The following is a 27,151-nucleotide window of genomic DNA, read 5'->3' on the forward strand; positions in this document are numbered from 1 at the left end:
TGCAGAGAAAATGCCCCTGATTAATCCGCTGGAACACATACAGTAAAAAAGACAGAGCACAAGCAGGGAAAGAGCGATCATAGAAAGAAAAAGAAGAGGGGAGCTTATCTAAACTCACCCTAGGGTCAAAATTCCCCAAACTCACAGAACACCACATCGCACTTATCTGTGTTTACTAAGCAGAGAGATGCAGATAAGTGATTCACGAGGCTGCTTCCGCTGTATCAGAGCGGTTACAGTGCTCAATGCTGTTTTTGATGGAGTTTAATTAGTTTGGTTTTGCAAAGTCAACATACTGCTATTTAAACCTTTTATGGGACCAACATGTTCAAATGCAACTTTTAGTGCTTTCAGATGATATAATCTTCCATCTATCTACGTGACTTGTTACATGCAACATTACTGCAGGCAGTGCTCCCTCACCAACCCTTTCACAGATGAGAGAAAGAAAAATGGATAAATTGGGCTGGCCCACTGAGAACACTGCCCTCGCAAACGGACAAATGGGACAGAAAGTGAAGTGGTATGGTGGTATATATGAGGCTTGGTCTGAGCACACTAAAGGTCACAGTCTGAAAGGCTTGCAAATACACACACACACACACACACACACACACAAGCTCAAACTTAATGTTGGTAGAGAAAAACTGGGACTACTGGAACTCAGGGTTAATTCAGATCAAGTCTGAAGGTACATTCACATTGAGAAATCTCATTGGCTTTTTAAAACGTTATTGACTGATTCTCTCCCAGCAAATGATTAGTGAAAAATAACCTCATGTTATCACACTGAATATTAAAGATGATTTTTTGTTTTGTTTTTTGACCCTTGATATAATACTGTTAATTAATTAATTAATATAAATAAATCAGTTAGCAAGAATGGCTCAGAAAATATAAATAATATGCATTCATTTGTGGGTGTTCAAATAGTAAATATAAAAACAGATGCATAATAGATTAACTTTTTCAGTTATATTTTAGTTCTGAATTTTAAACTGTAAACATAATTATTCATAGTCGTCCATACAAAAGTAATAACCGTCATCTGCAAAAATCCATTTAATATTTAAGTGCATTATCTGAGAACAGAAAAGGGTCTAAGCTGCCATTATATTGATGTTTAAAACCCTCGCTCCTGCTGTTTGGTTAACAAGAAAATATTGGAATAAAAACTTTAATCATGTCAGAAGATTTAGTATTTGTACATTTGCTGACTTACTATTTGAATTAGAATTTATCCTTTTGTTTTCACTTTAATTTAAAAAGTTGTAGCAATTTTGTTTTGTGTTTTTGTCATGTTTATTAGTCATTAGGGTTATTTTTATTTTTTTGCATTTCTCCTTTCTCTCCACATTCATTTCAGTTCATGTGCAAGCTCTTTGCTACATAGTTGGCCACTGTAGATTATACTGAACAAAAAAATGGACGATTGGAAATATACTTCTTTTTTAAGATTTTTATGAACCATGTAAGGTTGAACTGGATCCCCATTGTTTTCCAATTTTCTTCGTGCTGTTATCACCAAATACAGATGCCGCGGCCGAGGAAATAATGAGAGCTGGGGTGCACCGTCTTCTGCCTTTACCTGGCAGCAAAGCGGCGAAGGGAGAAAAAAATACAGCTCAGTGTGTGTACATGTGTGTTCGTGTCCCCACTGTGTGTGTGTTCACTGGTGAAATCTAGCGGCGAGTTTTGCTCTGGACTGTTACCAAGGGTAGAAGGTTCAGGATAATGAAAGCACCATAGTGACATGTTCTATACTCACTTTTGTACTCAAGGTGAAATCCAGCCGCGACGACACTGATATCTGTATGGAAGTGCAGGTAAAGCTGGTTGGAGGTGCTGTTCAACAAGGCTGGAGCTGTTGTACCTGGAAGATAACACCAGAAAGGGGCATGAGCAGAAAAAGGGCTGAAATTATCACACACACGGACAGTGTGTTCTCATTCCAGCGCTCACACACACACACACACACACACACACACACACACACACAGTAGCTAAATGATGTGTGTGTGCACACATGCAGGAACAAAAGGGCAAAGGGAGATAAGCAGCTGTTAATCATGGAGGGCGTATCGCTCCTGTGAAAGACATCGCCCGTTTTGGACATCAGCCAAATGAAACAGAGTCAAGTAAAAAGGGACGGCAAAAAGGAAATGTTTGACAGGAGTTAGTCATTGAAGTGTGTCCCTATCCTTCTGAGCTCTCAGGGGAGAACTTTCATCACAGCTCAGAGGGAAGAGTCACTTATCATCAGACTAAAAAGCAAAACAGCTCCTGCCACTCTGGATTCAATGCAGAGGATTTTCCTTCTGCTTATACATATATAGACAGAACTGATATAGAGTGTGACATATTTAATACATGGAGAAAATGTCATGAATACTATATAACATCCTTAAAGTTGACATGAAAAAGTGGTGCAGCACAGCTTCCATAATGCGACCAATTACCACACAAACAATTCTGAGTTGTCCCTCAGTTTAAATAATAATACATAAATAAATACAATAAAAAAATTTTGCACTGATTGATCTGAACAGACTATGTGGATATTGCATTAATGCTTGTAACAAATTAATTTAAAAATAAAAAATGTTGGCAGCATTTTACAGTAAGGTCCAATTAACACATTAATAAACAATGAGCAAAACATTTGATACATTATTTTAGAATAATCTGAATGTTGATTAATAAAATATGAAACTTTTGATTTCAATAATCCAGTAGTAAATGTTTAAATTAACATTAAGATTAATAACTCTTTTGAAGTATTTTTCATGTTAGTTCATGTTAATTAATGTATTTAGCTAATGTTAACTAATTTAAGCTTACTGAAAAGGTTTGACATCTCACTTAGGGCAACATTACAGGCTGCATGCGTAAATCAGTGCATTTGAAGAATGTGATTTTTAATGTTGAAAACTGAACAACTGAATATCACAACAGTATGGTAATACATGAAGTTGAGCTCTGGCACAAAAGTGAAAATTTCTGCAGTGCATCACATCAGAATCCAACATCTCAAGTTCCTGCAGGCTTCCCAGCTTCTTTTCTCCTTTGAGCTTATTTGCTTTTACCCATATTCATTTTATCTCCCTGTGGGAATGAAGGTACAATTCAAAATACTGTGTAAATGTAAATAGGGTTGGAGTAAACAAGATTGTAAAAAGAATCAACAAATACTGTTTATAGTATTCACTGCCTTAGTACGCCGCCGCATAACAACTCAGGATGAATGCTTAAATACACCCACATAGCCATGGCATGCGCTTAGACAACTGTTTAGTTTGAGAAAAAAGATTTCTTTCTTACTCACATCTGTAGCATTTATTCATACATGGCTTGTATATATCTTTCCACAAATGCCCAAAATTGTGTCATGCATTTGCCAGGGAATGGTTTCCCAATTTAGCATTTAAAACATCCTGCCGTTCCGACTGCTAATACTCCAGTCAATCCAAGTCCAAGTACATTAGACTGATGACCGAAGCCTGAAAAATGCTTCTTTGCGCTTGAATGGTTTGACTAATAATTTTTGGATGAAGTTTGACAGCTCCGTAGAGCTCATCCAGTGTCCAGCTATTCAGCAGTCTATCATCTCTATTAGGAACAGGGCAATCTAGAGAGGATCTTTAAATGCTCAGTTGAGACTTGGATGAGCTTAAATGAACTTGGCCAGACAGAATACGTTACACTTACAGTACTGAATCACATTGGATGCCAGATAGAACAAGGAGTGATGCATCCTCACAGATTAGGGGGATTTGAGAAGAAGGATTCTTTGTGAAATACATGTCCACGATTGAATTGAACCACTACAAACTGATAATCCTTCTAAGTTGAGCATTGATGTTGCTCCCGCACAGATGGGAGAAAAAATAAATAAAAAATTGAAGCAGAAGGCAGACTCAATAATTTGAAATTAACAGGCAACGTTTGAACTGGAGTCCAACCACATCTCCATTCATTTTCAATATGCAACTGAAATTGTGGGAGATATGCTTAGGATAATATAAAATAATTATCAACTATACAAGCATATAACATATATTAACAATTATGTTTGATTTTTTGTGACCCTGGACACAAAAAAAAAGGGTTACATTTTTTTGAAAGCTGAATAAATAAGGTTCCTTTTCAAGGGAACTTCGAACTGCATCCTCTAGGGGTCGCTATGGGGAACGCCTCATTGTGACCTGTGTCTGAAGCAAACATTCAAAAAACACCAGGAACTAGTTGGCTGGCGAAAGCCCATGACATCACTACCGGTGCAACTGTTTTGTTTGAAGCATGCATTTCTGTGGTAAGGGTATCTTTATTCCTACATTATGGCGAGCACTAGAAAGGCGTTTATAGTATGTGTGCATCTGTGTCGCTGTTATCTGTCACCTGATGACACACAAGATCTTTACATTTTTTGTTTGTGCGAAAAGCACGCACGCAATATCCTCGAGGGGACAATCTGTGTGCACTGCGAGTGTTTTCCGATGAAATAATGTGCTCTCATTTGTCTCTCTTTTTGTGGAAAGGGGGTCAGCCATCTGCCACCCACGGTTCAGGACCCACCACTGTGGCATGGAGGAGAATGAGCTTGTGGGGATCACAGGTGGAACTGTCTGATGAGTTTAAAGAGGGGCTTTCCCTCTCATGCTCGTCGGCTGTGGACGAGAGTGAGCCGCTGGAGGATGATGTTATTTCTTTAACATCGTCTGACCCAGGGGCCAGTGCTCTGCTAGGTTCCACCCAGGAAGAGCAGGAGATGTCTGAGGGGGTCGAAGAAGCTGAGGCTGAGCCTTCCTTATCCTTCTGCCCTGCGTATAAGGAGCTGTTGGAAGTTATGGAATGTGCCACAGCGAGGCTTGACTTGCCATGGAAGCAGGCCAAGAAAGTAAATTCGCAAGGTTTTCTTGATAAGCGTAATCTTTCTGATCATAAGCTTCCAGCTCAGGTGAGCCTTCCTTTATTTCCTGATCTCCATACAAAGATCGAGAAGAAATGAAAGAGACTGTTTTCATCATGCATTCAATAAATCCAGCATTCGAGTTAAGCCAACATCAAGGCGTTGCAGGAAAACGGCTATGAGAAAAAGCCCCCTGTAGAAGACAATAGATCTCTCTATGGGTGGGACATATTCTCTAAAGACTCCCTCCTTGCCATCCAAGCCACTTCAGGATACATTTCCCTTGAATGGCAGGGCATACACAGCAGCATGTTGCACACAATAGTGGTGCTCCAAGCATATCAGGCTGACCTGGTGAAAGACCTGGACCTGGTAGCTGAGTTGCGCCACACCATGGATCTCACTCTACATGCTATTAAGCAGACTGACTCTGCTATGGGCAGGTCCATGGTGCCTATGAAGGTAATGGAGAGACATCTGTGGGTGAACCCGGCAGATATTGGAAAGAAAGAGGGACATTCTTTTTGATGCTCCGGTTTCGCCTTCTGAACTTTTTGGTACCTACGTTGACACCGACAGTAGTTGAGAAGTTCAGGGAGGTGAAGGCAAGCTCAGCGTCCTTCAAATCCTTCATTTCACAAAGGTCCAGGTCCGAGGCTGAACAACACAGGGGTCCTGGCCCATCTTGGTCTGGCGATCAGGGACGGGGGCAGAAGGATAGAGTTGTGGCTCGCACTCCTCCCCAGCTTGCAGGTAAGGGTAAGAAGAATTGTGGGCCAAAAGGAGGTAGGCAAGACCTAAGGGATGTGATCCAGACAAGGCTACAGCACTTTTCGTCCGGATTAGAGTGATACTTAAGTATCTACTCATTTCCTTAGGGGGTTTTACAACTGCCCTTATCTTCCCCTTCCTAATTCCCTTATAACCACCATCTCTCCACCTGACAGAGGTTAGGTAGGACACCCCTGCATTACACTCGCCCATGCTGGTCCTATGATGTTTTTGGTTGGTTCTATGGTTGTATTGTTTCATAGAACCAATAGTTTCACCTTACTGATGGTCCAGACTAGAGGCTTCTTCGCTTCGCTTCTTGATCGGTGCTTCTGGTGTGGAGCTTCCTCAGCTAGGTATTTTTCTGCTAACCATTCCAGCATTATACCACAGATCAAGAACAGTACCTCTAACATCCATGCTATGGTAAGTTTACACATGTAGTCTTTGTACAGTTATTAAAAATCCACACTGTGGTAAGTTCGCAAATTAATACTTTGTGTTCTTTCTAAAAGCCTGTATGGTGAGCGCGTCACACTCTGTGCCCTTTCTTGAGTTGGTTAAAGCCACGGTTCCACCTTGGGCTCCACTCCACCTATGTATCCTCTGGATACCTACTTTAACAGGGTGGTGCTGTTGAGAAAGTTCCTTCTGTAAGCTTATGCAGAATAAGTGGTAGCCTCTGTGTGACAGGCCAAGACTTAGACTATGATTCTAGGCTCTTGGTCATATCCCTTTAAAATAATTTTACCTGATTCCAAGCCTTGAGCTTTACCCCTGGCCCAGGAGTCCGGCCCTAGCAAGTATGTTTTTGGGGTTATGTAACCTAGGCCTTTGCCTGTAGGGGATAATGTCACAGACAGCCGTTTAACGTCCCAGGGGCAACTCCCATGGCTATGTTAGAGTAGGGAATTAGTGTTCACCATGGTTTTCTGGCATACACTCCCCTAAGCATGGTGGCGTGGGTATACTGTTCCCCATAGCGAACCCCAGAGGACACTGGGAACACGACACTGCATCCTCTAGGATTTCTCTGCCCCTAGAGGATTGCAGTGTCTCGCTCCCTGCTCAGGAAACCATGACTGCATACATAACTTGAAACATTTACATTGATGTATGGTTTGTTAGGATAGGATAATACTTGGCCAAGATACAAATATTTGAAAACATGAAATCTGAAAGTGCCAAAAAAAAAAATCTAATTATTGAGAAAATCACCTTTAAAGTTGTCCAAATGAAGTTCTTAGCCAGGCATATTACTAATCAAAAAGTGTGTGTGTGTGTGTGTGTGTGTGTGTGTATTGGTAATTTAACGTGTTACTTTAAAGGGACAAAAAGTAACTTTTTAGGTATTTTATTATCTAAAATCAATATTTTTATTCATAAATATGCCCTCAATGGTGTACAAATACCTATGCCAGTGTTTAAACTAATCCTCGTAAATGAAGAATTTATTATCTTTATATACATGGGACGGGTAGGTCGACGGAGGCTTCCATGTAGTTCCGCCATCTTGCAAAACTATAATAGCAGAGAGGGACAAAAAGTACTAAGCCAATACGTTTCCACAACGCGTTTTCGGTCAGAGCCAGAAACGCAGGTGCAGAGCAGTGAGAGGCGCTTGAAACTGCACCGGCAAGTTTAAAAGTCTGGATTGCATTCTTATTATGGACCATACATATGCCGCGCCACAGGAGAAGAAAACATCGTCGCCAAAACAGTCAAAAATAGAACGTAAAAGGAAACGTGACCGTAGATTACAGAAGTTAATGTCGGGGAAGCTTTTTCTAGGTGGAAAGAGCTAATGCTGGATAAAGATTTCAAAAGAGACGCTGAAGTGGCCTGTTTTCTTCTCGACAGGTAAGTCAGTGTTTGATGATGATATCTAACAATGCACATAATTCAGAAAATATAACGAATAAAGAAGACATAACTACTAATTACAATATTTCATGTTTTCCACAGTCAGTAATTCATACTGTAACATTCGTTTGTTAGTTGTCATGTTGCAGTTTGTTTGAAATAACACACCTGTTCACCTGAAGGAAAACTCGACAAAGTGCTATTAGAAGACATCCCGTCAAAGCTTTTTGGTACATATCGCCTACCGTAGATGCAACGCGCATTTGAAAAAGCGAGGTGCTGGAGAGCAAAATTAGTTTGAATGCAAAATACAATTTCACCACTAGATGGGAGTAATTCCTACTTACAGTCCCTTTAATTATGGTGAAAAATAATGCGTTACAATTATTAATGCATTTCATGTACTTGCCTTGCCCTAGAGCTATATGGATCATCTGCCATTTCATACAGTCGATAGATGACTAATATGAGGCAGGGCAACAACTTACTGCGGTACTTTGATGTCACACACCGATTGGTCTGATGGTGATGACCCGCTTCAAGTTGAACAAGCCTAATGATTCAATGAACCATTCATAAAGAACCATTTACTTCACTCCTGAATGAATCAGCCATTTGTCAGATAATAATAAAATTAAGAACATAAATTATTAAAGTTATAGTTCACCCAACCAGAAATGGCGATTCTGTCATCATTTACTCACATGGTCCAAAAGAGTAGGCTATATGTAATACATTTTATCAAACAAAATATTTCTTCCTGAACCTACTTTTTGTAATTCCTGTTTGATGCTTTACACTAAAAAGACTTTAAATTATCATACACTAACTACTGACTAAACTAAACTGTTTTTGAAATATCTTATGCTATTATGTCTCTTATGCTCACCAAGGCTACCATTTTTTTATGAAAAATACAGTAAAAGCTGCAATATTGTGCAATATTATTACAATTTAAAATAACTATTCTCAATTTTACTGTTTTAAATGTAAATTATTTCTGTGATGCAAAGATCAGCTTTCTTCTCCCATTACTTCAGTCTCCAGTGTCACATGACCCTTCAGAAATCACTTCAATATGCTGTTTGGGGCTAACATATTATTAATTTTTACTGGTGGCCTTATTATTAATAAAGCTTAAGAGAAAAGCATAAGAGTCTTCCTTAAAAAAAATAACAAATCGTATAAATCTATGTTTATATGTGTATACAATTGTATATATGATGAGTATATGATTCTGCTAAAGAGGATGGGAACATTGCTAAACACTTGGAGATGCAACATCATATTTTTAAATGAAAAGGCTATTTTGAGGAAATAGTGATATAGTCTGATCTCGAGCATCTTCAGAATCATAACGTGCAGTCACAATTAGGTAAACAATGACAGCAATATATTTTAAAGACACACACACACACACACAAATGCTTGCAGTTGTAATTAAATTGGTATTTGTTGAGCCGCAATTAATCTCGAATGATGAAAAGTGTGGGGAGACAGAAACACAAAACATATCTGACAGTTTAATTAAGGGTATTATCCTAATGGATTTGTGACTAGAGGAAGAATGAAACGACCAATTGTGATGGGCGAGTGTGCGGGGGATATAAAAGGCGAACGCGCAGCGACAGGAGAGCAAAGAGTGCATTTTAATGGGCAGCCAAACACCATGCCTAATGACACTGGCTCCTGATTCCCTGCCATGTCTTACCAATGCTCACAAATGATTTTGGGCTTCTATAATTTGGACCATTGAGATCTAAATGAGGGGAAATTACCGTTTTATCATCAAATTCAATCATAGACTGGCGTCAGGTGTCTCGGGAGACTGGGTGAAGATGGTTTAGCATTTAAAAAGCTACTCGGCTTTTGAGAATATGGCTTGGGGAAGGTGAGGAGTGCTAGACAGTGTGAAGTGCCACTGAACACATGCCTTAGAGCAGACAGAGCTCCCTGGATGGGTGACCTTTCACCAGCATGCTAGTGTGGCACAGAGCGGAGTTCATTACAGCTGTGTTGAAAGTGTAGCTAGAGGCCTGGCCACGATTCTGTCTGCTGGGAGAGTCCCCAGAAAGGTTAAGCCTCCTTTCTCAAAGGAAGATCTTGCCCTCTCTTCCTAATCCTGCTGTGCAACTTTTTATGTTTTTTAATTGTCTTTTTTTTTTTTTGAATATCTTTATCTATTCCGTTTTTGATTCCCATTATATACATTGTATATATGAATTTACAGTTGTTTAAACTGTTTTGGTACTTGGTGCATAATATGCCTTTTTGGGCTCTTGTGAGTTTTTTTTTTGTTTTTTTTTTTTTAAATCAATACCATGTTTTGGTGTTAACATTCATATGGATGTTTTAGGGGAATCTTAGGTCATGTTTTTAGGTAACTAGTTTTTTTTTTCTTTTTTGTCTTAAAATGTTAATTTTAAATACTGGTGATTTTTACATATGCAGCCTCTCAGTTATATTAAATAAATGTAACATTGCAGATTTCAACTTTGCAAAAGTATCACAAGCCAACTATGAATTATTAAATAAATGAAAATAAAATACAAAGCTAAACTACACATTAAAATGCTAGTGGTAAAGATGGCATTCATAATAATCATTGCATTTAATCGTTCAATTTGAAATGTTCAGCTTTTTGGTCCAGAACATTGTGATAATGAATTGGGATGAAATAAATGTGGCTGGTGGTTTTCCAACCAGAACCCAAAAGGCTGTAAGAAATGATGCTGTTAATCAATCAAATGTAAAATGAGGGCATTCATCTGTTATGTAAGGGATGGACATGGACATATGGACAGCCTTCCAGGACTGGAGCTAATTTCAGCACTTCCAAGAATCCAGGGGCATAAAAGCAGTGGCGGGGATTGGATCTCAGTTTTATTGCAATATGAAACTGTAACGAGCTACAAAAAACTACATGATATGCAAATAAGCTTTAGGAGAACTTCTGTAAATCAAATGCCGAATCACTCCAACAGACTATTACTGAAATAAGCAATTAAAAGGGGATTAATAAAGACAACACTAACCTGAAAAGCTCCCGAGCTTTGGAGCTGTCATATCGCCACCATCATAGATTTCTAACGAGTCCCAGTTATGCTCGGTGGCAAAGCTCATGACTTGGATCTGCCAAGAAAATGGAGATACACTTTATGAAATGTTGAAGTTCTGCACAATTAAAATTAACTATATTGGCCACAGTTTTGCAGCATTGCTTATAAAGGTAGCCAAGATTTCTTTAATCAAAAACACATCTATATGTAAATTACTTTATAGGTGGAGAGGTGTTGATATTTAAATGTTAGCAATGTCTGCTCATGGATATGTTAATTGTCATTACTATTTTTTTTCTTTTCTTTTTGTATTGATCTTTCTATAGTACCAGTAGGTCAAAGCATCACTTGAAATGCTGAAATGGCAGTTTCTATGACTGTACAAAGCATATAAATATGAGGTATGAGATTGGGTGCCTGTTGTCAAACATCTAACATTCTGACATTGTATTGTTTCGACCTGCACACGTTTGTTATCACATATTGCTGCACTTGTATTACGTTACTTCGGCTACATATTATGGCAGTTCAAAATTACAATATTTGGGCAGTGTCATTAAAAAGTTAATGCTCTATCGAAATCCACCCTACGCCAAACCCAAGCCTAAAATTACATGATAGTATTAACAAATGCAAACAATTGTTGTTTTGTCGAGCTGTAGTACCAGAGCTCATGTGTGCTACCGAACAAACGGTGTTAGAAAATCCAAATGTATGAAGCTGTATATGTGAAACTAAAAGTTTCAGTTTCCAAATCTTGCAGCATGATACAATTGTTCTGAAGTGATAACATAATATTCTGCAAGTAATTGTGCCAATTGAAAATTGAAACCCTTACCCTGTAAATCATACTTGGTGTGAAAAGGAATAAAAGTTAGTGTCTCTAGAGTTAATTCCAACTGGAACCACAGCGATTAATACGTATAGGTGCGTGTTTTTACAGAAATGTAGGTAGAGGCACGTATTTCCAATGAGCCTGGGGAGCAACAATGCATACAATGCCACAATCAAAATTCTTCTGATTTATCGTGACTTACATTTATGGGCATGCTCTACATTTGGCATCTCTTTTGGATATTTTACATAAAACAAACAGTACTTTGAACAATTTAAAGCACATTATACAATGCTAAATTTAACCTGTGTAATTCATTCCCTTGCTGTGTTCAAAGGAATCTTTTCCATTTTATCATTTCAGCAGGTGTAGCTTTACTGCATTTGATGAGTTCACACGTGGCTCTTTTGTACTTGCCTGGATTCCAGCTCCTTCGGTAACAATGATTTTCCACACACAGTTCAGGCTGTTCCCATAAGGCTCCGGGAACCCAGGGGAGAGGATGGTACCTCTCCTTTCTGTCAGATTCCCGCTGCATGGGACTGTGGAGCAAAACAGAGGCAAAATGAGCTCATGCTGAGAATGGAACAGCACAAGTGTCTGAACTGAGTCATGTGAGAAAGGCAGCAGACTTACACCCGAGGTAACATGAACCAAAGCCATCATCATCCTGCTAAAACATATATTCTCTGCACGAGAAATGTCTTTCTGGGAACACTTTATGTTTCCCAAGAAACAGTCTTATGTCACTGCCTTATAGCTGTAGAAGCTGAACAAATTACCCATAAGTCAACATGATCAGCAATCAAAGTTGACCTTTTTCAATGCATGTTCCTGGCCTTACTTTGAGAAGTTCATAGGTGCATGTTATTACACACACACAAAACATAGGTTTCCATGTTTTATAAGGTCTTCACAGAGATAAAATAATAACCTGATAACATAACATAAAAAAATAAAAATAAAAAATATACACAGACAATCGATTTTCAGGGGCTTAAATGTAATTAGACAAATAAATGTAATCGTTAATAAAAAGTTAATTTGACTGAATCTGTGCAGACAGTATATCCACTGATCTATATATGACTGGATCGCTCATCGCATTCTAAACTGCCATCAGGTAGTGACGCCACCAGAAGTGTTCGATCCACCATTGTACTAATCCCTACCGCCAGAGAGCACCATTGAGTCACAGGCAAACTGCTGACCTAAAATCACCCGATTTTAACCAAATCATTCAAACGGGATTCGTTTTTATGTCATGTATATGTAAATTCATTTTTACTTCAGATGTTCTCTGCAATGTTTATGGTCTTTTTGGGCATGATTAGCGATATATTGAAACAGTTTAGGTGGGTGTGTCTGCTGCGCACTGCCGACACAGGTAACTGATTCAACACAAAATATAGCCTATTTCTTTAAGTACGTAATTATTCAGGAATTATTAAAGATGAATCTATTAGTATCAGAAATTGATTTGAAGATGCAATGAATAATACAATAGCTTCTGTTCCTATATTGCTCTTTACTAAATTGAATAGCTTAACTTACCATCTTGAAATAAAGTTTAATGTCCTTACTGCATGTAATCAGTTATTTCTCTAAATAAATTATAATATTTATATTTTTAATGTCCTGATTGAGCAACATCTATTTCAGACTCTACACATAGCGCAGGCATGTTTACTACCATTAATGTTTCCATGTAAAATGTTGTATGCTAAATTAATAATTAATTTTCACCGTTAAAGTCATTACCTGCTTCAAAATAAATTCTGTTAAAGAAATCACTGTTGAAACATTTGCAGCCTACTGTATGAACGAAAACAATATAACAAAATTACATAAACAATGAATAACAGTACAAGGCATGTGCATACAAAGCATAAATCTTTCTTCAGATTTCAGAATGAGCACTTTGTCATATGCTATATGTTGAGGTCGTGTCTGTCTGATGTTTATTATGTTCATGATGTTCGCTACTGTAATGAACATAGCTTTCTAATAAGTGGGGGAAATTCCTGACATAAAAAAAATAAAAATAAAATAAATAAATAAAATATGTAAGAATGTACAGGCATACTTTAAATGCAAAAACACTGACTTGTTAGGTGATGCTTTTTTCATTAAATTTGTATGATTTCCTATTAATTCAAAGCAATCTGGGAATACCATGGATTACCAATATGGAGGCACGGCTGCTTCACTTTCATGACATCATGAGCAATCCAGTTCTCTATTAAATATATATCCATATACACTTCAGAATTCTTCCAGCTGTTTCTGTCTTCTGTAACAATTTTAAATTTTCATTGTTTTTTTTTTTTTGTTTGTTTTTTTTGTCTTTCTGTTTCACTTGCATGGAAAGATCTTTTGAACACATGATGTGGGTTCACACCAACAGCTTCCAAATGCAACTGGCACACTTAGAATCAACTACAAAACTTGTACCTGCTTAACTGATGTAGAAATAACAAATGAATAGCCCACATCTGTCCATGAAATGGCTTTTTAGTCAAGAGTCCAATTACTTATGGTCCCTTGAAAAGGGGGGAGGACATGTTAAAGAGCTGTAATTCATTAACCCTTTTCTCCAATTGTCATGAAAATATCCTCAAATTTAAGCTAAAAGTGTTCACTTTAAGCCCATATTTATTATATAACTGTAACTTGAATAGGTTTTGGTCAACAGCTAAAATAATACAAATTGTGCCTGTGTCCAAATATATGGACCTAGCTTTATATATATATATATATATATATATATATATATATATATATATATATATATATATATATATATATATACAATGATAAAAATGGTATCCAATACTGGTATTACTGTTTCTGTGCAGACATTTGATCACCATGATGTAGGGAATACCAGTGTGTGCGCGCACACACACACACACACACACAGACACACATTCACCCAATCCCCAGCCTGATTTCTGAACCTCACACTTTGAAGAAGTAGAAATATGAGAGGTTGTGTTCAAGGCATTTCACTTCAGAATATTTAAAAATGTAAGGAACCACAAAATGGGATTTGCTGAAGCTCTGTGAAATCAAAACTGACCTTTTAATGCACATTTCTGGAGTGATTCCTTTTCAGACAGCATTAATTCCCATTTTAACCACTTCTCTCCAACCACCTGTCACATTCTGCTATTTGTTTCTCTCAATTAATATCTTGTTTAACTTTGATTGAAATTAATATACCAGATTACACATTGTGGAAGCAATTATGTAAATTAATTCCTTTCTATTGATGGGCGTTAAAAAATTGCAGTTAATCAATTGAATTAATGTAGATGTTTTTCCAACATCTGATTTCTGAGGAGGTTTCTTAAAAGCACGAAGGGAACTTTTTTTGTTTACATTTTTGGCTTCAGCTCTGGTATTATTGCCTCCTTGTTTAGAGAAAACTGATTCCAAATGGTGTTTCATGTTGACTTTAATTAATGGATGAAAGTAATGAATGAGGAATGACTTTTATATTGCAATTAAAATAGCTAAATATATATATATATATATATATAGTAATATTTAATAGACCAAATCTACCTTTCTGCTTGTAATTCCTGTAATTTGAAAGCAGAGTGAAATGAGGATGTGCCTTGGGAATGATAAAATCATGACAGCACTATAGAATATGGCGACAGCTAAATGTTCAGTATTAAAGCCTGGAGGTTATGGCTTTGAACTGAAAGCTGTGGCCCAGAGGCCCATGGATTCAGCTTCTTTCCCTTGAGGATGGCAGTATGGAAGGAAATATTAACTAGAGGCCTGACATTTTAAATCCTCATAGAGGCCATCACCATTTCATCCTCCAGCATGATTCTTAACCCTTATTAGTTACCTCAAGGTTAGTAGAGACCACGTGAAACTCGCACATTTACATTCTCTAAGGACTCGAGAAAATACAGGCCTATGAATCAACATTTGAATGATGGTACCTGTTAGTAAGCATATAAAAGTCAAATGGAATTTGCACTGTCTGTGTTGTTCCATTTCTAACGCTCAGTCACACTGAATTGTTTAGTCCTGAATAAAACATAGTGTGCAGTTTTCTTGGATAAATCCAGGCTAGCTTACCTATACAATTTGGGATGGTGTCATTCCACTGGGCCAGAGCATTAGGAACTGCGTGACACTTGATGGCTTTGGATCCCTGGAGAAGGTATCCAGGGTTGCACTCGAAACGAACAATGGAGCCAGCTGAGAATTCGGACCCGATCCGTCTGCCGTACCTGGGCTCTGGGATGGAGCTGCACTGTGTATCACTGGTGCGTGGTACAGCTATTGGACAGGAAACAGATCTCTAATCAAAATAGTGCAGATGGAGGCTTGGAAACACAAAGACTCTGTTTCAAAACCCAGTAAGCTGCCTTTACATTGTTACAAAACAAATCAAACAAATGCTGTTCTTTTGAACATTCTCTTCAGCAAAGAATCCTGAAAAATGAGTAAAATGGTTTCCATAAAATTAATGCTAACATTTTACAAGGTTCTACTTTTCAACATTACTTAATTGCGTTAGTTCTTGTGGGCTAAAACAATTAAAAAGTTAATGTTCATTTCAACATTCATTAACGTTTAAAAAAAAAAAAAAATTATTAACTAAGATTGCTATGAAATAATGAATTTAATTGAATGAATTTAAAGAGAAGGTACACTTTAGTTTATGCACCAATTTTCACCGTTAACTAGTCACTTATTAGTATATACATATTACTTATAAGATATACATACTAGGGATGCACCGAATCCAGATTTTTGGGGTTCGGCCGAATAGCGAATCCACTGTTTAAGATTCGGCCGAATCCGAAACAGAATACCGAATCCTACTCGCATCCTTATTCCATTAACTCAGTAAAACACATTAATGAAGTAAACAACGTCCACAGCAATGTATTTTTCATTTTATTTTATTTTAACTGTAAAAAAAAAAAAAAAAAAAAAAAAAAAAAAGAATAGGCAACATTATGCCAGGATGACAAGTGAGAAAAACTTTTTTGACAATTGCCAAGCTTATGCTTACCCAAGTAAACAACCAAAACCTTTCAATAAAAGTGCAGCAATGCAAAGAAAAGTGTTTTTCTTTTCTTTTTAAAAATCAGAATATGTTTGGTGACTTAACTGAAATTAATGTAATTGAACATTAACTCAATAAACATGGATAGTAGGCTGTTCAGATTTCGTTCATAGGCTACGATTAGAACAGTAGACAAATATTACGGAAGATCACACACATCTCCTGCATCATAATTAAATTAATGCAAACTCTTTCACATGAAATGAGAGTTTAATAAAAATAAAAAAAAGACACTCTGCATTAACAGGTGACAGCCGGTTGCGAGTGTGGGAACGAATGTCCCCAGCAGTACTGAAAAGTCTTTCACTGGGCACAGAGGTAGATTTTTGCCGTTTTTGCCAGCGGTGGAAATCGCTGCTGGTTTGTCTTTCACCACTGAAAAGGATCCTCTCTAAGAGGAAAAAAAAGGCTCACCCGAAAAAAACGCTTATCTCCACGTCAGCACCCGATGTGACTGGCTGGCTCTGTATTGCTACGGTATAAATTGTCCCAGCCGCTCAAGATTCCTGAACAGTTTAGTTTAGAGCGAACTGTCGGGCCGTGTTCCTCCTCATATAAACACCTTCACGCAATCAATGGCCGCGTGACGTCGACCAGCGTAGCGCAAGCCTAGGGTTCGGTTCGGTGAAGAAAAAACTTTAGGTTCGGCCGAATCCTGGATTCGGTGCATCCCTAATACATACTGTATTAATGCCTTATTCTGCATAACCATATTTAAGATCCCTTGATCTACCCCGTACATAAAAAAAAAATCTACATTACTAACTATTACTAAGCAGTACATTTTGGTTTGCTAAGGAAACAGTCATTATTAAGTAACGATGAGAATTGGTCTGCAAATTAAAAGCATGACGAAAAGAGAGATAAACAAATTATTCATGCTCTTAACACACCACTCACAGAAGTCTCGACTCAAATAATCGAATAACATTTTTCTTTTACCATGTTGCTAAAATAATGTACATTTCTACTTTTGATGACGTAAAAACAAATATACTGTTTTTAAAGTTAAATTAAAAAAAATAATAATAATAACTGTGTTGTCTTTATTATGGCACCAATGTAAGTTTACACAGATAACATTCCACATTTGTAACCTATTGTATGATTACCAGTACAGCTGTTGTACACTGTGACTACTTTAGCACTATTTTTATGGAAAACCAACATATATATTTATCTAACACATTTGTATGAGCATTGTCAAGACCCTAGCACAGAGAACTTTGCTGGTTTTGCTGGTTTTGTTTTGGGAACATTGTAGCAACATGGTTCTTTTTTGTGTTTTTCCTGTTTGTGCCTTAACTTTCATCTGACGGCTCTGAATATATAGGAAGAGGCTGGTGGGACCATCCACCATTACCTGGATGCCTCCATGAGCCAAATTAACTGTCCTAACTGTCAGAGAACATTTCTCATACACCCAATGTTCTCTCTGCGCCCATTGATGTACACTATAAAACGGTGAGGAGAGATATAAAGAGACATAGCAGGCTTGCCATGGTCTGCACTGTGTATGTGTGCATATGCTGATGTGGTCATGAAAGTTTCCTAATGTATCTTTAATAAGGCAGCTGATAAAGGGAGTTAAAGGGCCCTATTTTAACAATCTAAACGCAAAGTGTAAAGTGCAGGTGCACTCAGGGCATGTCCAAATCCACTTTTTTAACGATCCACTATTTTAACGATGGAAAAACGGTTGGCACGCCCGGGCCCATGATCTAAACGGGTTGTCCCTATTCTCTTAATGACTAATGTTTTTTATTTTGGGCGTAACGTGCAATAAACCAATCAGAGTCTCATCTTCCATTCCCTTTAAGAGCCAGTTGCGCTCGTGCCATGACGGATTTGCTATTTACATAGTGGAATTTGGCAAGCGCAAAGACAGAACGCGTCTCCGAGATGAAACGGAGCTGCTCGTTTGCTGTGCCTTGCGTCGCGTCGTATCATTTAATGGAAATGTTCACCCAAACATTATTTACTCATTCCAGTGTCACCCACCAAAATAATATGCCAAATTAATGTTAGTAACTAACATTAACTAATGAGTTATTTTTCCTTAACAAACTTCTTGTCACGGTTATGCAGCTGCATTTGAATGAAGAGTATGGAGTGGAAGGAGATTCCATTTTACAATCTTTAATGAACAAAAAGCAGGGAACATAAAGAATGCAGGAGACGCAAAATGACTTTAACACTGGACAAAGGAACTCATGGAAGACAAGACTTTAAACGATCTGGTCTACGACTTAACTACATCAGGCTTGACAACAGTCTCTTCCTCCTCATTTTCCTCCTTTGGGCTGAGGTGAAGGAGATAGCTGCTGTCATAATCTGGGCTTGACATAGGAGCAGCGACCGACAATCCTGGTGTGGCCAGAAATCCTGGGATGAGGACTAAGAAGCAGCTTCGGAGAACTCAGGGAAGTGCGGGTGTCACTGAGGGAGTGGGCTCATTGGAACGTATGTGGAGGGTGCTGGCTTGTGGTATGATTGAGCATCTAAAGGCTTCCAGATGGGTGGAGGATGATGATCCTCTACATCGACAAAGAACTTGGAACCATTTAAATCAAGAAACCAATTTATAAAATCTGCTATGGGTCTATGGCAATCGTCTGGAGTCAGAAATCGAAACAAATTGTCATCTTCCATCCGGAAGCACGTATTAATCATAGAATTGCCATCTCACCAGGTTTATTACACTCAGGAACTCTTCTACGTACTGCTACAAAATGGCTGTCCCTCCTGCTGGAAATCAAAGAAAAAGTCCTCACCCCAGTTAATTTATTTTTTTTGTCCAGTGTTCTCTCACAGTAATGCTGCTGCATTGGAACAAAAAGCATGGAGTCGAAGGAGCTTCCACTTTACAATCTTTAATAAACAAAAAGCAGGGAAAATAGGGAGTGCAAGAGACTCAAATCAGTATCATAGTACTGAGACTGCTCTCCTTAGAGTTACAAATGACCTGCTCTTATCATCTGATCGTGGTTGTATCTCTCTATAAGTTCTATTGGATCTTAGTGCTGCATTGGACACAATTGACCACAACATTCTTTTGCATAGACGTGAACACTTTGTTGGCAATAATGGAAGTAGATTAGCATGGTTTACATCAAAATGATGTGACCGCCATCAGTTCGTAGCAGTGAATGCAGAGTTATCATATCGATCACAAGTGTAGTATGGAGTACATCAAGGCTCAGTACTAGGGCCGCTAATCTTCACGCTTTTATATGTTACCCTTGGGAGATATCATCAGGAAACATGGTGTTAGCTTTCACCGTTATGCTGATGATACTCAGCTCTATATTTCTTCGCAGCCCAGTGAAACACACCAATTTGAAAAACTAATGGAATGCATAGTCGATATAAATAACTGGATGACATGTAATTTCTTACTGCTAAATTCTGAAAAATCAGAGGTGTTAATTATAGTACCCAAAAATTCTGCATGTATTAACATAGAACACTAAGTGCGTTTACATGGACACTTTTTGCTTCCATCGGATTGAATTAATTCTGATTGATGAATCCGAACATAGTGTTTACATGAACGCTGAATAAAGTGATAGGGTTGATATGCCCGTTTACATGTCACAAGCTTCTGATCGGAATTACTCTTTTGACATGTGCACACTGCATGAATAAAAAGAGTTTCCTGCTGCTGTCGCATGCTGTTTTAAAAAGCACACGTGATATTTATCTACTTCGGGTCCTAATTAGACGACGACCAGCACATGAACTGTTGTGCTGCTTAACGTTACTTAAAAAAAATGAAAAAAAGGTGTAAAAGTGTCCCTTCCCGCACCTAAAACTAGTCGTCTGTTCATGAGAGTCTTAATTAAACAAGAACTGGTGGAATGTGGTCATGTTCCACTTCACACACGCTGAGTGAAAGGGGAATTTTATAATGACAGGACACTTATTTAAGACACTTTAGTCACCAGGAAGAGCAGCTCGTTCTGCACGTCATATGTCATTACCCTATGTCTATGAGGTAACACTTTAGAATAAGGTTCCATTATTTAATGTTAGTTAATGTATTAATTAACATGAACAAACAATGAATAATACATTTATTACTGTATTTATTAATCTTCGTTAATGTTAGTTAATGAAAATACAGTTATTCATTGTTAGTTCATGGTAATTCACAGTGCATTAACTAATGTTAACAAGCACAACTTTTGATTTAAATAATGCATTAGTAAATGTTGAAATTAACATGAACTAAGATTTATAAATGCTGTAGGATGATTGTTCTTGCTTAGTTCATGTTAACGAAAGTAGTTAACTAACATTAACTAATGGAACCTTATTCTAAAGTGTTACCGTCTATGACACTGCGCATGCGCAGAACTTTCCGGTTTCAGTTTTCAATCCGATCAAGTGTTTACATGTCCTCTTGCTCGGATTACAAAAGTGATTATCCACCCCTTACAATCTGATCAAAAGTTTAGTCGGATCTGGCCAATTCAATCCGTTTGACGTGTTTACATGTGACTTTTTTATTCTGATTGTGCTTCTAGTCCTATTACGATCGGATTAGTAGTGTCCATGTAAACGCAGCTACTGTCGAAGACTTGATGGCTCCTCTGTCAGTTCTTTGTCATCAATTAGGAACCTAGGTGTGCTTTTTGATAGCAATATTTCCTTAAAAAAAGCCACATATCAACTGCGGGCGGCAGATCCCTTCCCTATTTGGCGCCTAAATTCTGGAATAACCTACCTAATATTGTTCGGGAGGCAGACACACTCTTGCAGTTTAACAGAAAGTATACTTTTCCTTTTAATAATGTATTAGAAACTGTTGAAATCAACATGAACTAAGATTACCGTATTTTCCGCACTATAAGGCGCACCGGATTATAAGGCGCACCTTCAATGAATGGCATATTTCAGAACTGTTTTCATATATAGGGCGCACTGGATTATAAGGCGCATAGAATAGAAGATACTGCAGTCAAACATTTGACTGGGTTTGCGTTATGTATCCACTAGATGGGGTTTTGCTAAAGGGAATGTCAACATTTTGACAGAGTGCCTTGATCCATATACTGTATAAGGTGCTCCGGATTATAAGACGCACTGTCATTTTTTTTAGAAAATTAAAGGCTTTTAAGTGAGCCTTATAGTGCGGAAAATACAGTAATAAATGCTTTAAAGATATTTTTATTGCTATTTTATGTTAACTAATGGGGAAGTCGTGGCCTAATGTTTAGAGATTTGGACTCGTAAGCCAAAGGTCAGACAGCAGGGATTGTGGGTGGGGGGAATGAATATACTGCGCTCTCTCCACCCTCAATACCACAACTGAGGTGCCCTTGAGCAAGGCATTGAACCCCCCAACTGCTCCCTGGGCACCGCAACATAAATGGCTGCCCAGTGTGTGTGTTCACTGCTGTGTGTGTGCACTTTGGATTGGTTAAATGCAGAGCACGGATTCCGAGTATGGGTCATGAACTTGGCTGTATGTCACATCATGTCACTTCATTATTTTTATTTATTTATTTTATTTTTATTTAATGTAGTCAACTAATATTAACAAATGGGACATTTAGATAACATTTTAGTTTAAGGAATAATACGCAGGATAGACTAGTTTCTTATTTGCATGCATATTACTAGCATGAAGACTGTTTATTAGTACTTATAAAGCCTTATTTTAAACACTTTAGTATAGGGAGCAGTTCTCACTTTTTACTAGTTGCTTATCAGCATGCCTATTATTAACATATTGGACGTTTATTCGCACTTTTAAAGCACATATTCTGCATTACCATATTCTACATCCCTAATCCTACCCAATACCTAAGCGTAATAACTTCCTTACTAAATATTTATAGGCAGCAAATTAGGAGTTCATTGAAGCAAATTTTGTAGTTAAGGGTTTGTTAATAACAAGAAATTGACCTTAAAATAATGTCTAACTGCCTCATTCATATGAAATATTATATATCTCTTAAATCAAACCAAAGTGGTGCAAAAATATAAAATATAATATAATATACAATTATAAAATAAATATATAATATAAAATAAATAAATAAAAAAAACTATAGAGAAAACTGCAAGGCAACTCTCTAAATACTCCAGAGAATAGCACAGAAATCATTCTCCCATTCAGCTCTACTAAGAGCTAAATGCATTACAAATTATATCAAATCCAAGACCCTTCCTCATTTGACTCTATTGTGCATTGGTTATGACATTGTGATTGCGGCTGTTAACTTCCCTGTGTGAAATATAAAGGCTATTTCCCACAGTAAGCGGGCTGAGGCATACTGATCAGCAAGCCACCCCTGCACTTCATGGGCATGATTTCACCCTACACACAGTGCCAATATATACACAACGCAAGCATACCAAAGGCTAAGTGAATGTTTTTGGATTTGAAGATTAAAAACAAAGCCTTGGCTCTACACAATGACCTGTTATTGACTGAAAGTTGAGTGCTTGCTTACCTTGGTAAACAAAATGGAAACCTTTGGCGGACGGGCCACTTTTTGCACTGAATCTCAACATGATTTGGTTGGAGGTGGCCAAGGGCAAGGTTTCTCCTGCAAAAACACAATATGGCAAATGTAAAAGTCTCTTAGAGTTGCTTGTGAAAGCAAATGTGCTGCAACCAACTGTAGTCTTCAGGTAGCGTATATGACGGATGGCTTAATAACTCGGATCAGCCTCCGGGGCAAGGGTGGAGAGAGCAGGTCAGCAACAATGGGCCTAAAACTGATGGATGCCCAAAGAATTACTCAAGCTGTCTGTGGCGTGTTCAGAGATGCAGTGGGTAATTTAAAAAAAATAAATAAAAAAACCCTAACAGTAAGAATGACTTACCCTTGAGCATTCAGATCCAAAATCAAAGTGTACTTTTACAAAGTTGTATCCAAAGGAAGAAACAGATTGCTGATATAGATGGCTACTGAAACACTGCAGTTGAGCCTGGAGGGTTAAACACTCTAACTATGAATTGAGTGGCCTGTCAGGATTTCTGGCCCACTGCTTACAAAGCTGAGATAGAAATGATATGAATTTACAGCGCTTCTCATGGGAATATAGTGTTGCACAGCAGACTATAAAGATATACAGTATAAAAATGCCATACAAACAGTTTGTGTCCAATGGACACCATCAATCCTGCGAAGACTGTGGAATTAGCAGTGATTTTCATTTTCTTGCCATTTTATGACCTTTCACTCAATAATACCAACAATAATTCAGCAGGAAGCCGCAAGGATAACATTTTCTTTTTAGAAGGAATTAAACAAGTCTGGAACCAAAGGATGAAAATGACAACATAGATCCAAGATTTACTCTTGATATAATACAGTGGGCCTAAAGTATTACACACCTAAACCACAGTTTAAAATGTATGACTGCTAATGTATAAATAAAAAAAAAAAAAAAATCAAACAGTATTCATCTTAAAGGAATATAGCTTCACTACACAAGCTAACTTTAATAAAATAATAATAAAAAAAATTAAGTCATTGCTCTAAGCCATTTGCTTTTATATTGCGTTGTGTAATGCAATGGCATTCAGATTTTCAGTCAGTATAATTTAATTTACTTAATTTTTTAGCTTATTTTTGCATTTTTTTTTAATTTTTTTTTACATTTTATCAAATTTAGACTGTTTCATTGGAAGGAGAAGAATGCTAACTACTGTAAATCCATATGAGACATGGAACTAATTTCATGTGGCCTTTCAGGGTGATGTACATGTCCAAATATGTATTTGTTTTTTTAAGATTTTATAAACATATTATTTGCAATAGAAGACTCCATTTGCCTAAGGCTGAGTAAGTGCTTTATCACTGTTTGTGTAAATAACAGAAAAAAAAAACAAAAAAAAAAAAAAAAAACAAATACAAAACTATTAGCAAGCATTTGCTAAAAATGACACTCCTTCTGTATTTCCCCCTCTGAAAGGAGCCATTAAACCTCACTTGAGACCTCGTTCACTGCTCAATTGTCTGCACAATTGTCTTTTCACAGATTTAAAAAGCCATATATGCCTGTTTACGGTAGTTCTTTTCAAAGGGTTCTGTGCATTTCACAGCAAACTCAAAGCAACAAAACTGGAATGAATGTAAAGCTATTACTTACCGGAATGAGACCCAGCCAGGGAGCTTAGCAGCCTAGAATTCTGATTGGGCCCATCAAATAGCTCAACGGAGTCGTTCATGGCTGTCTGGAAATAGGCAAATTGCCCAAACACCACTAAGGAAATAAAATGAAACGCACAGAGCGTGTTACTATCACCACTGCTGAGAAGCGATGCTAACAAAAGAAGTACAATGAATGAAGACATACAGTCACATCAATTTCCCATCAACACACATGATTCAGGTCGATGGTTTTATAAGTGTTCATAATAAGCAGCAGTCTGCACAGAAGTATGTATAGTCCCATCAAAATGGCCCATGATATTCGATTCATTATAATAGAAGATTTTGATTATTGAAATCATTCCATGAAATTGTGAATAAAATGCATGTACTGTAAACCCATACTGCAGAACACCATTTTTTAATACTGCAGCAGTACAGCAGCTCTATTCTAAAAACAATGACCCATGTTGGAATTAAATTGCAAATTGTGAGCTGGTTCTTTGCTTGTGGTTCACAAACGTCTGAACTGGATCATTTCAATGAAAGAAACCAAATCAAACCAACAAGATTTTGATTTACCACAAGCACTTTATGCTTGAAAATTAAATTAGTGTATTTACTGAACTTCTTTTTCAAATAACAATATATAGCTAAATAAATAAGTAATGTTTAGATCAAAGTACTATAGTGTTACCATCATTGTACTCTCAACACCTAAAATCATTAAGCTCTGTCTCTAATGCATGCATGTTGTGTATGTTTGATCCCTTCTAGTGTCCATTCTCTCTGACCTGAGACCAGTGATGAAGTTGTGATTAAACGCATTGGCTTGTCAGAAAGGACACATGGTTCACGCGGTAGGGCATGAGAGACCGGGGAACTCACAGAGACATGCTGTGCATGTCAGGTGCTTGTGTGAGAGCCAGCTAAGCAGAGGGGGTGGAAAGGGGTCACTCGGGCCACTTCAACGACTCTATTATCTCCTCTGTAATGAGATGTCGGCCCTCGCTTCATATTCAAACAGTACAGAAAAACTGGAGGGTCGCTGCTAGTGGCTCCGTAAATTTCACTTCGACTGTATTTATTTTGGCTCATAAACATTTCAACAAACTTCAATTGCTATATCTTTACTTACACACCCATTTTATATGCATGACCTGCAAGGATTTGCAATGGATTTAGTAAACTGTGGTTTTGTGCAGTTGTGGAATATGAAGCAAGGCCAAAAATATATTTCAGCAACCCGTATTTCTTTCTATCTTTTTCACCTTATAGTGCTCAAATATATTTATGGCATTTTTTGAATATTTCAGGAAGTAGATTAGACAATGGTAAGTGGCTCAATATTTAATTATTAAGCCATTTCATAACAAATTAACATTCTGAAGTTGTGGTGTATGTTGCTACAAGTTATAGATAATGTCTATGTTTTTTCCTGAATGTTAACAGAAGTCTAGATACTGTTTGCTAATGTAGTTCTGTCTTATAAATAACTGAGTGAACATCTTGCTGAGTAAGACTACTAATGTTGCTGACTGAGTTGAGTTTAGATGCTAACTAACCAATTAGCTTAGCTACTGCATCTAAGACTGTAGGTGCTAGCTATGTCTGTTTTGAAAACGATTGCCTTTCACATAAATATACTTCTTCATATTACCTTAACACAAGGAGACGTTTAATGTAAATGTGAGTACTTTGTGAATTTCCTTTGAGTTTGTGTTTTTTTTTTTTTTTTTTTTTTTTTTTTTTTTTTGTGCTTTATTATTAATTCAATGCAATGAATTATGGATTCACACTGTGTATGTGTGTGTGCTGTTTTGGCAGGAAGTTTACATCAGTTTTTATCTACAGGCTGAGAAACTCACCATCTGAATGAAGTGGATTATTCAAGGTAATTTAGTTTATACTGGCTATAAAAACCTACTAATTAACTTTCCAGTACTATATGTGTGATGACAATGTAACCTTATCTAACTCTAATGTTCTTAAAAAGAGAAATGAGGACAGAAAATTAGTTGGTATATCCTTATCTTTGTTTATCTGTTATTAAACTGTTAATACATTTACAATTCAGGCACTGATTTTTATATATATGTATATATATATATATATATATATATATATATATATATATATATATATATATACATATATCCCTTTAACTGTCACCCTGTCCTGTATAAGGGAAACAAACATTTACTTCACTATATTACAATTAAATCTAATCTAATCTTGACAAACTATATATTGTTGGAAAGGTCTAAGACTCCTGCATATATTTCTTACCAATGTTTTTTGGTAAAAATTATGTAGGAAAAGTAATAGATTAATTTATTAGAAGAGTGCACCCTCAAAAAATCTACATTATAACAGGAGTTTTGACCTTTGTAAAAAAAAAAAAAAAAAAAAGACTTCTTCATTGCCTTTTTCTCTATCACATTTTAGAAATCATCAGAAATTATATATTGACTGAAAACTTAAAATTCATCCTTTAAA

The 27,151-nt window shown here is 37.2% G+C and overlaps 1 protein-coding gene across 2 annotated transcripts in view; it reads right to left on the reverse strand.

Annotated features, from left to right (window-relative positions):
• LOC113091948 (CUB and sushi domain-containing protein 1) overlaps positions 1 to 27,151 on the reverse strand; it is a 546,185-nt gene that overhangs the window by 61,351 nt on the left and 457,683 nt on the right. For both annotated transcript variants that reach the window (XM_026257629.1, XM_026257628.1), the window contains exons 32-37: positions 24,651 to 24,764; positions 23,003 to 23,098; positions 15,539 to 15,742; positions 11,855 to 11,979; positions 10,579 to 10,675; positions 1,769 to 1,873 (exon numbers count right to left, since the gene is read on the reverse strand). In XM_026257629.1, coding sequence (XP_026113414.1) covers positions 1,769 to 1,873; positions 10,579 to 10,675; positions 11,855 to 11,979; positions 15,539 to 15,742; positions 23,003 to 23,098; positions 24,651 to 24,764 — 741 coding nt within the window. The remainder of the gene's footprint in view (positions 1 to 1,768; positions 1,874 to 10,578; positions 10,676 to 11,854; positions 11,980 to 15,538; positions 15,743 to 23,002; positions 23,099 to 24,650; positions 24,765 to 27,151) is intronic.

The sequence above is a fragment of the Carassius auratus genome, unplaced genomic scaffold (genome assembly GCF_003368295.1).
Source record: "Carassius auratus strain Wakin unplaced genomic scaffold, ASM336829v1 scaf_tig00214400, whole genome shotgun sequence".
Taxonomy (NCBI): domain Eukaryota; kingdom Metazoa; phylum Chordata; class Actinopteri; order Cypriniformes; family Cyprinidae; genus Carassius; species Carassius auratus.